We start from the raw sequence: 13105 nt of genomic DNA, 5'->3' as shown, positions 1-13105 counted from the left end.
ATTCTTCTAAAGTACCTTATCATATGGTAAATTCTTGATCATTCAGATTCATGGCAAGCATCCTTCATTTTTTACTACTCGAGTGATAAGAGTTTCTTTCCCTTTTCTAATATGCCGATTGGTCGACGTAATAAATGAATAAAGTGGACCGTTCTTAAGATATTAGAGATTAAATTGACGAATTTCCATATGTTTTAGAATTATATTATGCATTTAATAAAATGAGAGTGATAATTTATAAACTAAGTTAATAATGTATTGTATTCAATTATTCTCCTTTTGTTGGCTTTTGTAAAGTTGCATCAAAAAAGAAATAAAAGCTATCCCATAAAAGAAAATTTGAGAGAAAAAACATTTACATTCTCACAAATAGAATAGAAGGGACATAAATCTACATAATTTTTTGTTTTTCACTTTACTCTATAGCTTAAGTTAGTAGTAATTTCATCAAACCTCACAACTCTCTTTCTAATGTCCTAATTTTTTGTTTTCTCCTTTTTGTTGTTTTTGTGTATGAAGAAGTTCTTTGTTTATATCCGAAGCAAGTTAAACGCTTTCTACCAGCATTGGTCCGTTTCCCATCTCCGATTACTATAATATCCAGACTGCCGTTTCTGTGTTACCGGAGCCGCCGTAAATCGCCGGTTCCTTCCACCGTGTGCCGTCATCAGTGACATATCGTAAACTGATCTTGCAGATGGATCAGATAGTGTCTCATAAGCGTTACGAATCTCGATGAAGTCCCCGTCACCACACTCCGGCAACCGCTGCGCCGCCGCGTCGGGGTGATAAACCTTAGCCAGACTCCGGTAAGCCGATTTTATCTCAGTAGGAGATGCACCAGGCTTTAAACGTAGAACTTCGTAGAGACTCGTCGCCGGCAGCCGTGTCTCAACCACCGCCGTTGCTGCTCGGATTGAAATCCGGCGGCGATTTGAGAAATTGGAAGTTGGCTTCTGGATGAATCTTGCGGAGGAGAAATTGGAACAGTTGTTGGTGAATTGGAGTGGCCGGACGGCGGAGATACCGGCGAGAGTGAGTGTCGCCGTCATCGGAAAATTGAAACAGAGAGTTGCGATAAGCGAGGGTAAAATGGGAATGTGAAATGATAGATCTTTGTGTTATGCGCTGAGACAATGTGTGGTGAGAATGTTTATATAGAGGTCAATAAAGAAAGAGAATGAAAAAAGATTTAGGGGTATAAAGGTAATTTTGGTTTGCCACGTGGGGTCTGTTGAAGAAAAAGAGAGTGGAACAAATGCTACAGTACGTTTTGAAAGGGCTTCTAGAAGGCCATGATAACATTAGGGTCTAGGGATTTTGGGTCGACATCAATAGGACTATTCTTTATTTGGCACATTTTCAACTAAATCTAGATTACAAAAATATGATTTTTATTTTGAAGCAAAATTAAAAATATGAATCAAAGCCGGTATGTTAGAATAAGTTATACTTTTTTATATTTATGAATATGAATCAAAATTATGGTAATGTTGTTGATTTTTAAGAGAGTTTAAATGAGAAAATTTTGTATATACCAAAAAAAAAAAAAGAGAAAATTTTGTGCTTAAAAATAAACCTAAGCTTTTATTTAAATACAAAAAATGTTGATGATTTACATTTTTATTTTTTTTTAAGTAAAAAAAAAACTTCTTTTTTTAATTGTAGGTTATTAGGTTTCATCCTTCTCAAGATTTATCTACGTTTACTTTGCATCTAGTATTGGAATTGGATTTTCTGCTATATTTTGTGTTCAACCCTCTCTCATTTTCCTGATCCAACAGTTGTTGATTCTCAAAGAAAAAAAGAAGCTAAAAAGAGAGAAAAATATAAATGGATGGATGTGATAAGAGCATGATGAAAACATGAGAGAAAGAGCTGGAGAGAATTCAGATCCCTCTAGTATTCGTTACACCCTTTGGTTGGATGGTGTTGTAAGATACTTATCCTTAGTGGATTTCAACTCTGAGTGGGGGCATAGTATTTTATTTGTAGCAGGCCCGGCTAATAGGGTGTGCAAGGCGTGCTACCGGGCCTCCATTTTTTGGGGCCTCTTACATATATATAATAGTATGTCTCTAAAAAAAATATGAAAATGATGATTAATTATTTTTATATTATTATTTTTTTTTACAGGATTATTAATATTATTTTGTATGGTTATTAGGATATAAATATTTTGGTCCTGTGGATATAGTCTAGTTGGTAATGACATTGTATTATATATGCAAGGTTTGGGTTCAGACTTAGGTTTTCCGATTTATTTAACTTACGGATTGAATTTCTAACCACTAAGCTACACAACAAATATTCATATATTGTATTATTTTTTACAAAAAAATATTTTTTATGATAGTTACATGAATGAATATTTTTTTTTACAAAAAAATATTTGCCATTAGGATTTGGTCATGGTTTGCTAACTGCCTGAATATGGTGTTGCAATTCACCTCTATGGAGGATATCTGGAAACTTTTCTTCAAACTCAATTAGAGACTTTACTATTTTGAAGAAGTTCAATGTCTCCATTCATCATTCAATCAATATTGTAATCAAAGAAGTTCTCTGGCAACCCCATTTGATTAATTGGTTAAAATGCAATATTGACGGGGCTATAAAAGGGAGCACTGGTTTGGCTTCTTTTGGCGGTATATTTAGGAATCATGTGGCAGATTTGATCTATTGTTTTGAAGAACCTTTAGGTACTACATCAACTTTTCAAGCTGAGCTATGTGGTGCAATGAGGGCAATTGAAGTGGCTCACAACAGGAATTGGAAAAACATTTGGTTGGAAACTGATTCAATATTGATGGTCTTAGCTTTCAAAAATCTTAATTCTAATGTTACTTGGAACCTAAGAAACAGATGGCACAATGTAAAGATCCTCTTATGACAAATGAGTTGTATTGTGTCTCATTTTTATAGAGAGGGGAATCAAGTAGCTCTCAGTCTTGCTAACTTTGGTAGCTCTTTGTCATCTCTTGCTGCTTCTTGGGATGTAGCTCCCAATTTTGTAATAGATAGCTTTGTAAACAACAAATTAGGTTTTCCTAGCTTTAGAATTTTCATAATAATATATATGCAGTTCACTATTAATTGTTTTACGATAAAATAGTTCCATTCAATTGATAAAAAATAGCAAGTCAACTCTAAATGATTCCCTATAGCATGGCAGCTCATAAGAGAATTGGTTGGAGAGAAGGTAGAGGCCCTGACACTAAAAATAATCTAGGAACACATTCCACAGGTGGATTAGCTCCTATTAATTCCAATCTCTTAAATATAATAAAATTTATAGTTGTAACTATATCAAACTTTTCTTCTTTTTTTTTTGACAAAAAACTTTTTGTTTTATTTATAACCACCATATGTTAGATTTTTTTTTTTAATTTGATCAATCGCGCTATCTTCACAATTTCGTTTTTATATATCGAAAAAATATGAAATTAAATTTTGAGTCAACTGAATAGACGCGAGTGAATTATTACATTGAATTTTGCAACCTTCAAATCGGAAAGCCTCCTAAAAAATTTAGGCTTTAATGCAACTTTTGATCCCCTATTTTGAAAAACATGAACTTTTGATCCCCCTATTTTAAAAGTCAACTTTTTGATTCCCTATTTTGAAAAATCTGAACTTTTGATCCCCTATTTTAAAAGCCAACTTTTTGACCCCCTATTTTAAAAAATCTGAAGTTTTAATCCCCCTATTTTAGATTTTTCTGAATTTCAGCCCCCCAACTCAATTTGGTAAGACTTTTGCTGAAGTGTTAAGCTCATTAATGACATGACAGTTTTCATGTTGACAAAACATTTCCATGTCATTTATATTTTTTTTAAATCAAATATTTTAAAAGTATTAAAATAATAAAATAATTAATAATAATTATAAAACAATAAAATAAACCTCTTTACATTATATAGTAATAACTAAATTTGTTGATAAAAAAAAACTAAATTAAAACTCTTTACATTATTATATAACAAAAATTCAGTAAATTACTCAAAGAAGTTAGAAAAGCAAACGCTGGTTCCCAATCATGACACCCAAAGAAATCAGAAACACAAATTATCACGCCCATGTTAACATCCTTCATCTTTGTTCGCTCCCTCTCAATCATTCATTGACTTTGTTCTCAATCGTTAATTTTTTTTGGGTAATTTACTGAGTTTTTTTATTATATATATGTATAGAGGTTAATTTTACTGATTTTTTAAATTATTATTAATTAATTAATTCATTGTTTAATACTTTTAAAATATTTGATGTAAAAAAAATTAAAGACATGGAAACATTTTGTCATCATGGTACTGCCATGTCAATAATAAGTTTGACACATCAGCAAAAAATTTGACCAAATTGAGTTTGAGGACTAAAATTCAAAAAATCTAAAATAGGGGGATCAAAAGTTCAAATTTTTCAAAATAGGGGATCAAAAAATTGGCTTTTAAAATAGGGGGATCAAAAGTTCAGATTTTTCAAAATAAGGGGATCAAAAGTGCATTAAAGCCAAAAATTTAAAATGAAAATCTCTTCTAATGATTAAAAGTATGATGATTTATTTAAGTCACAAAAAACAAATGGACTAACTTTGTTAGGAATTTGAACATCAAGGAATATTTAATAAAATAAATCTTAAAAATACATTGAATTATTATTTTATTTGTTTGCGAGACATTGAATATTTTATTAATCACCTAATATTGAATTAGAAGAAGTGAAGAACATTGCACAATTATATGCATGATGGAGAAACTTACCCACCATTTTGCGATCGGAATTGTGCATTAATCAACGTGATTAATAGATTGTGGATGATACCAACATGTAGTAGTATGCACACAATGACAATTTTTTGTTTTGGTTACATGCACGCAATGGCAATTGCCAATTGGTCATGACCATATACTCTATCCGTATCAAATATATAAGCAAAAACGGGTCAAAAAAATTTGATGCATTTGGTTAAAGATTTAGACTAAATACATTCACTTTTGTTAACCACTTTTTGCTTATATTTTGGGACGGAGCGAGATATCGGTAATAATTAGTTGACCACCCAAGAGATATCGTTAATAATTAGTTTCATGGGGTTATTCAAGGACCATATTGCACCAATTGTAGTCACGAATGGTGTCATGTGCACTAGCTAGCAAACAAGTTTTGGCAATGTCGACAGGCTTTTGATCCCACATAAGAGCATTACAATTTACGGCCACCCTAAATACTCCAGAGAGTGACTGAAACAGTCGCCTTGATATCATCATATGAACCCGCAAACAAAAAGAAAAGACAATCGAGAGATTAGTTTCATTAGCAATACTCGATGACAAACAAGTGATAGTTTTTTTTGTAATGACAGATAATATTATATAAAAAAGTTTTGGTTATAGGGACAAACAAACGATAGTGATTATAACTCTGTTTGATAACGCTAGATTTTGAATTTATAACTTATAGTTTTTTTTTTGAAAACTTGGTATCCGGCCTTAGGACCGACTAATCCAAGAGGACCAATCCCACCGCCCACTTGCGGGGGCCCCATTTGAAGTCTTTATAACTTATAGCTTATAAGCTCATATGACAAAAAAAGACATGTTTTGCAAACGTTTTTTAAAAAGAGCTTATAGATTATTTTACTAGCTTATAACATGTTTTTCAAAACTATTACAAGTAACATATGAACTCATAGCTTATCATTTTTTCATCCAATTTTACCCCTGTCATCTTACTTGAAAATAAATAAATATTAACTAAAATCTTTTATATATCATTTCATACATATAAGCTAATTCAACCGTTAATTTTATCAAACACTAGAAATTCAATTAGTTAGCTTATTCGATGTACCCTAAAATCTAGCTTATAAGTTATTCGCTATAAATTCATCCGCTATAAACAAATTTATCAACTATCCGCTATTTTTTACTAAATAGAGCCTATCTTCTTGTTAAAACATCTATGAATTACATTACTCACAATGTTTTTCATGTGTATTCCTCAGTGTATTTAAAATCTTATGTCGATTGAAATGCATTGATTTTACCTGAAAAAAAAAACCATATAATGATAATAAAAACTTATAACTCAACAATTTTTCTCACATTTTTAAAACTGAATACTTTTTTTTTTGACGAACTCTCATAAATTAACAACTGATTAATACTATATAATTTATCCTAACGCGGCATACATCAAATCAATTCAAATTATTCAATACAAAACAAACCTAACAACTCGTTTCCATGTGATTAGATCGTTCGAATAATACACTATCTCATTGACATAAGTTTTTTTTTTTTTTTGAAGGATGATTGACATATAATAGCACATTTGACCTCATAACTTTTACAAACTTGCGATTTTGGCTTTCTGACCAAGTCAACACACATGTGACAAGTGACTTACATGTCACATCAATATACGGGGACAATGATTCACATGTCAAGTAAGCAACGACAAGCCATGTAGACGTGGTAGTGAGTCACTTGCTAAATGTTCGTTGACTTGATCAAAATCAGACGAGTGTCATTCTTTTACAAAATAAACCAAAGTTAGGGGTTAAAATTGCAAGTTTGTAAAAATTAAGAGAGAAAAAAATGCAATTTTTTTCTTTCGCTACTAGTTTAATCTGGTTCGAGAAACAGTTTTTTTTTTTTTTTCAACACGAAAAAAATGCAATTTAACTCCAGTATATTTGAGTTAAATTGAATTCCAATAACGATAAAGACATTAAAGAGTCTTCACGCTAACCAGTTAAACTCATGCATTTGCAAGATAAGATGACTCACTTCATAGCAATTGAAACAAACTTAATTGGTTGCTCTAATATTTCTATTTCAATACATAATGAACTTCTTTAGGCCTAATATTTGGTTTCCCTTTTCTACCAAACACATAGTTCAAAGGGAAGTCATAATGAACTTTATGCCTAATACTACTTGATGTTCCGATATCCGTCCCAATTTGATTGACACAGTTGACTATTTCACGCATGTCGATGTATAACTTTGACGTTTAATATTTTTAATTGTATAATAGTAAAAATTATAAAAATTTGATATTTTAAAAATACTCACCGAGACGAATCAAACAACATCTTATATGTTAATATTTATTTTTGTTTATTAGTAGAAGAATAAGGTCAAAGCAACATGCGTGAATAGTGCACAACATTCAACTGTGTTGATCAAATTTGGAATTAACGTGCCATTTTAAAAAATAACGAACTTCTTTATGCCTAATACTTGGTTTAGTTTAATTACATGAAACCTTACCAAACACATGCAGCTCATAGGATAAGAAGATAAAGAACTCTTACCTAAAAGCAGGACTAATGATGTTTCACGCGTGTATGGTGATCTTTAAAGTTCTAATTGCATGCATCTCTTTGTGTACGCCGATTGTGTATGGATTTCGATGCTCTCATGTTATTTCTCTTATGATTATGATGTCCATTCAACATTAATCTCAACCATTTACTCATCTCTCTCTCTCTCTCCCCTAAACTTGTTTTTTTCTTTCTTATAAATTGATCACCCTTAGATGAGAGAAAGAAGAGAGGGCTGAACTAAAATGGCATGAAAGGATTCAAATCCCATAATGTGTATTTGGGCAAAGACGAGAATAAACTTGAAAATAGTTCGAGATTTAATATGATGATTAATTCGTTGAATTTGATTACTAAATAAAATGAGGTAAATTTGAGTTGCGAATATACAACTCGCTTAAATGTGTTTTTTAATTTCTACAAAATCATAACTTTTAAATTTAATCCTTAAAATTAATTTACTTTGATCTAATAAAAAATTTACTTTAAATTTTTATTTACATTTTATATGAACTATTTTGAAGACTAAAATTATACTTGAAAGCTTGTGATTTTATAGGAATTAAAAACATATATAACTGTTTAAATTAAATAGAGAAAAAAACATTAATAAACTTTTTATATATAGATCCATTTTATAAACTTTTTAAATTAAGTGTAATTTTTAGATAAAATTAATTATCATTATATATGCTTCAAATAATTATTAATTATATTCTTACTTACATAATCCTTCACAGGAATATAATCAACATTGTGTGCTTTAATGTGCCAATGTGTTGCACTTTTAATCATCTACTTTTTTTAATTGTGCGATTTTAGTTTGTGTAGGTTTTCTTAACCAAAGAATCAAAATAATTAAGGGCACATTTTAAGAATTTAAAAATAAAAATATTTTCTTAAAGATTATATATTTAATTTAAGAAAAATTTAAAAATTAAATTAAATGCACAAATTTTAATAAAATAGTCTTTTATTTAAATCATTAACATATATCCTTAGGAGAAAGTTAACATTTCCCCAAATAAGTGTAAATTAAATTTATAATCATTATATATATATATATGGGTGCCCCTAATATGGACCTATAGTAAACATGTTTCTTGTATGTTGCATCAAAAGCCAAAACATCACCAAATAATTTATAGTCAATTTGACTTCTGCCATCACACCAGAATAAATGTTCCAATCTTCCTTCTTTATCAACAGTATGTTTCCAGAACAATGTTGGATCATCATTCTTCAAAGAGCGTAAATATGATAATGCAGCTCTTGAATCAGTACCTTTACTACGCCTTTCTTTATCAACTTCATTGTACATGTTCTGGACCGAAAAGGTGAGATTTTGATAACCTCCAGCTTGACCAGCAAATGAACCAAAAATTTGAGAAGTTCTAATGCCAGACTTCCTAAAAGAATGCATTTGGAGTATGTCATCATCATCCATACCCCTATGACCAGATAGAAAGGAAATAAACTCTTGTTCAACAAAATTGTGATTGTGCACGTTGTTAATGTACCTAATATACCAGCGTTGATTGTGATTATCAACGTGCACAACACAATTAGCCTCACATCCGCAACGTGTGTCTGCTCTAGCTTCACGTTTACGAATTTTATTATTCTGAAACCTATCTTCTCTAAACCCTTGTCTGTAGCAAACAAAATTTTGCTGCACAACTTCTTTATGCTTATTTCTTCTAACCTTGCTTTTGCGGGCAGAAAATCCATTCATTCTAGCATACCAATTATAGAATGTAAAAGCCACCTCAAGGTTTGGAAAATGGTACTTCTTCATATCATCTTCAGTTATCATCTTGAAATTAACACCACCCATATCTTCTAACCCATTTACAGAAATCCCTACGTTATATCCTTCAAATCGATTTTCACCTTTCATGAAATCCTGCAGCAACAACAACAATGAGTTGTCAGATAAATTGAAATCCTTCAAAACACAATTAACATAAACAATATTGATTCACTCATGGTTAAAAATAATTTAAAAAAAAAAACCAAAATTATTAAAAATCACAACGTAAACTATGAAGATGGAAACAATTAAAAAAATAAATTTCAATTATGAAGATGCAAAACCCAAACCACAGCTACCCAAAATTATTGTAAAATTAACATTTTTTTTAAGGCAAAAAGAAAATATAATTATATCATAAACCACAACACAAGGGGTGTTAAAGGTTTAGTAAACCAGTACAGAGGGAGGGACCGATCACCCAAATCCAAAACACAAAAAAAGGCCAAACTCAACAACCAAACAACATTCCATCTAAAAACAGAAAACTACAACACAGAGGACAAAATAGAAAGCAGCAGCAAAAACAATCCTGCAGCGAGCTATAACATAAGCGGAAGCAAACACTCGAACCATCACCGGGGTTCCACCGCCATTCATACAAGAGACAGGGGCCTTTGGCCATGCGCCCAATAAACCAATTGTAAAATTAACATTGTTTGAATGAAAAACAAGATGGAAATACTCACTTGTTAGAAAGCGACGAAATTATGCAAACGTTGGCGGTGAAACGCGGTGAAATTATGTAGAAGAAGCTTTTTCAGTATTTGTGGTGGTTAGATCTATAGCCATCAGTTACCACCATCTCGTTCAAATCGGTTGCAGTAGTTAGATTCAAATGGCGACGGTGGTTTGTGACTTTTGTTGAGTGGGTATGAAAGAGGTCGGCGACTGAGGCTTCAAAGAGAAACTCTGTTACTTTTGGTTATGAAGAAGAAGATCGTTTTTGATTTTCTGTCAATAAACGTTGACATATGGCATGGTGTGAAGCGTGAGATATATCTAATGGGTAGATTTGAGTTAAGGGCATAAATGTAAAAACAAAAGATATACAAATAAGAAGATAAAGTTGAATGAAATAAAAATAAATAAAAAAGAAAAGCCAAAAAAGGTGTAACCTGTAGTTGCAGGTCAAAACTAAAGGACCACCGGTGGACCTTTTATTTTGGGGACCATATTAGGGGCATATATATATATATATATATATATATATATATATATATATATATATATATATATATATATATATATAGGGGTTTTCTAATTTAGACCCTAGTTAGGTCTAAGTTAGCAAGGTGCACCTTTTCAATTGGACCAAAATACCCATTCTTTTAATTTTTGAAAGAATAGAGTAACAGGGGCATTTCTGTAATTTTACACCAACAGTACACGCGCCACACCTTCTAAAACCATTAATAGACGCGGATCCAGTGTCGCGCGCGTACCGAAGGACCATGGTTACAGACCGTTGATTTCCATCAGACAGCCAAGATCTGATCTCATCAAGACTGTCTGATCAATCAGACAGCCCAGATCATCCTGATCCATCAGATTCCAGCGCCTGCGCCACACTAGATTACAACCTGGAGAGAGAAAAATTTGCTTTTTTAAAGTAGGACACGTGTCACACAATGGTTGGCTGGGCGTGATTTTTGTTCATTTAATACTTTGAACTCAATTATTTCGTTGTAAATTAATTTTTTATTTTTTTATTTTTATACCAAAATTCATAATTTTTTTTTGTCTACAAATAGAGACTTGGTTCGTTTGATTTGGACACCGAAAAAAAAACGCAATTTTTCACTACCTTAATCTCATTTTTTGTCTACTAAATACGTTACTTGTGTGTTGTAATTTAACACGCACCACTCAACCAACTCACTGAAACCATTATACCAGGAAAATAGTAGATAATATTCTGGAACTTTTGGTATATTTTATGAAATTTTTGGAGACCTGAAACTATTTTTAGTTAATTAAATGAGATAAAACGGTAATTAAAAACTAATGTTTGCTTATGAAACCATTTTACTGGTAGAATGGTTGCACATAGTTGTATTCTGAAACCATTTTACTGGTAGAATGATTTCAATGAGTAATTTATTAATTGTGTTTGCTTCTGAAACCATTTATCTGGTACAATGGTTTCAGAGAGTTGTAATCTGAAATCATTTTGCTGGTAGAATGGTTTCAGTAAGTTGATTATTAGTTATTTGCTTCTGAAACCATTTAGCTTGTAGAATGGTTGCACATAGTTGTATTCTGAAACCATTTTACTGGTAGAATGGTTTCAGTGAGTAATTTATTAATTGTGTTTGCTTCTGAAACCATTTATCTGGTACAATGGTTTCAGAGAGTTGTAATCTGAAACCATTTTGCTGGTAGAATGGTTTCAGTAAGTTGATTATTAGTTATTTGCTTCTGAAACCATTTAGCTTGTAGAATGGTTTCAGAGATTTGTACTCTGAAACCATTTTCCTGGTAGAATGGTTTCAGTGAGTTGATGTAAGGTTGTGAAAAATGAGATTAAGGTAGTGAAAAATTGGGTTTTTTTTTTCTGTGTCCAAATCAAACGAACCAAGTCTCTATTTGTAGAGAAAAAAAATTATGAATTTTGGTATAAAAAATAAAAAATAAAAAATTAATTTACGACGAAATAATCGAGTTTAAAGTATTAAATGTAAAAAAATCACGCCCAGCCAACCAGATAGCGACACGTGTCCTGCCTTTTCAAAAAACTTTCTCTCTCCGCGTCATCCTTCCACCCACGCGCGTCTGTCGGCGCGTGTGATGCACGCGCGCGGATTTTGTGCAATCACACGCTGCCACGTGTCCTGGGGGGTGGGAAAAGAAGTTGGGGGCGCGTGTATTGTTGGGTAAATTACAGAAATGCCCCTGTTGCTCTATTCTTTCAAAAATTAAAAAAATGGATATTTTTGTCCAACTGAAAAGGTGCACCTTGCTAACTTAGACCCAACTGGGTCTAAGTTAGCAGCCCCCATATATATATATATCTTATTTAAATGCAATCTAAGAAGAAAAAGAAGATATTTGGGCTTTTGCCCTCTCTTATACAAAAAAAAAGTAGAAGATATGTTATGTTTATTCCATGTTTCTTTTATTTTTCTACTTTTTACAATTTACACAAATTAAAAACATGCACACAAAAAATATTTGACGATAAATTTTGATATGCAAACATATTGAAATATAAGAATTGGTATCTGACAAAAAACTCTTGCCACTCGTGCTCTCTATATGAATGAGTGGTACAACCTTTTTTGTTTGGAGCCGTTAAAATGTTGTGTTGTGGTGAGCCTTAAACTTGGTGAACTTGGAGGGTGATGAACTTGTTTTATACTCACTCTCTTTGATGATCTTCTTTTTCTTTTCCTATATATAAACATAATGGAGAATAGCTAATAATTAAGACTCATAACAAAAATCCTTAATCCATTCGTGGAATTTTTTTTTACCACAGCAAGCATTAATCATTTTTTAACGTATAATTAGATGTGGTAATCATTCAAATAAAAAAATGAAAGCTCGTTGCTTTTAATTTCCATATAATTGGAGCATCTAAGCTCTCTCCCTTTATTAATTAAACCCAACATAATTCATTTGTTCTGAACCAACAATTAATTCGAACTAAAATTTTGGCCAGATTCAATATGAATGATAAATTTAAAGAATTCGACATTGATACGTGATGATAGTCAATTATATGATGTTTTTATTAGTAATTTAGGGTAGTTCTAATAGTAATTGAAGCCCAAAAGCAAGCAAATACCTGGAAAAATAAAGTTACTTGACCTAGAAGCAAGAAAAGTGGAAAAAGCATCACAAAAGGGTAAAAACGTAATAAACAGCGCAAGTCATCGTACCCACGAAGAGATCCAGCGTGGCGCGATGAGAAGGCGGTTTAAATTGAAGAAAATCTGCAACAAATCTTTACCATCGTA

The 13105-nt window shown here is 31.7% G+C and overlaps 2 protein-coding genes across 2 annotated transcripts; both read right to left on the bottom strand.

Annotated features, from left to right (window-relative positions):
- Window positions 1–338: 338 nt before the first annotated feature.
- On the bottom strand, window positions 339–1124 carry LOC123912861 (chaperone protein dnaJ 11, chloroplastic). The gene has a single exon (XM_045963440.1). The coding sequence runs from the start codon at window positions 1050–1052 to the stop codon at window positions 558–560; it is 495 nt and encodes a 164-aa protein (XP_045819396.1). The 5' UTR covers window positions 1053–1124; the 3' UTR covers window positions 339–557.
- Window positions 1125–6042: 4918 nt separating this feature from the next.
- Window positions 6043–10306, bottom strand: LOC123915148 (protein FAR1-RELATED SEQUENCE 5-like). The gene is made up of 3 exons (XM_045966297.1): window positions 9833–10306; window positions 8416–9236; window positions 6043–6046 (listed from the first exon to the last, which is right to left on the bottom strand). The coding sequence occupies exons 2-3, from the start codon at window positions 9228–9230 to the stop codon at window positions 6043–6045; spliced, it is 819 nt and encodes a 272-aa protein (XP_045822253.1). The 5' UTR covers window positions 9231–9236; window positions 9833–10306.
- Between the last annotated feature and the right edge of the window lie 2799 nt (window positions 10307–13105).

Source organism: Trifolium pratense, linkage group LG3 (assembly GCF_020283565.1).
Source record: "Trifolium pratense cultivar HEN17-A07 linkage group LG3, ARS_RC_1.1, whole genome shotgun sequence".
NCBI lineage: Eukaryota > Viridiplantae > Streptophyta > Magnoliopsida > Fabales > Fabaceae > Trifolium > Trifolium pratense.
This window is presented reverse-complemented; position numbering and strand designations above follow the sequence as displayed.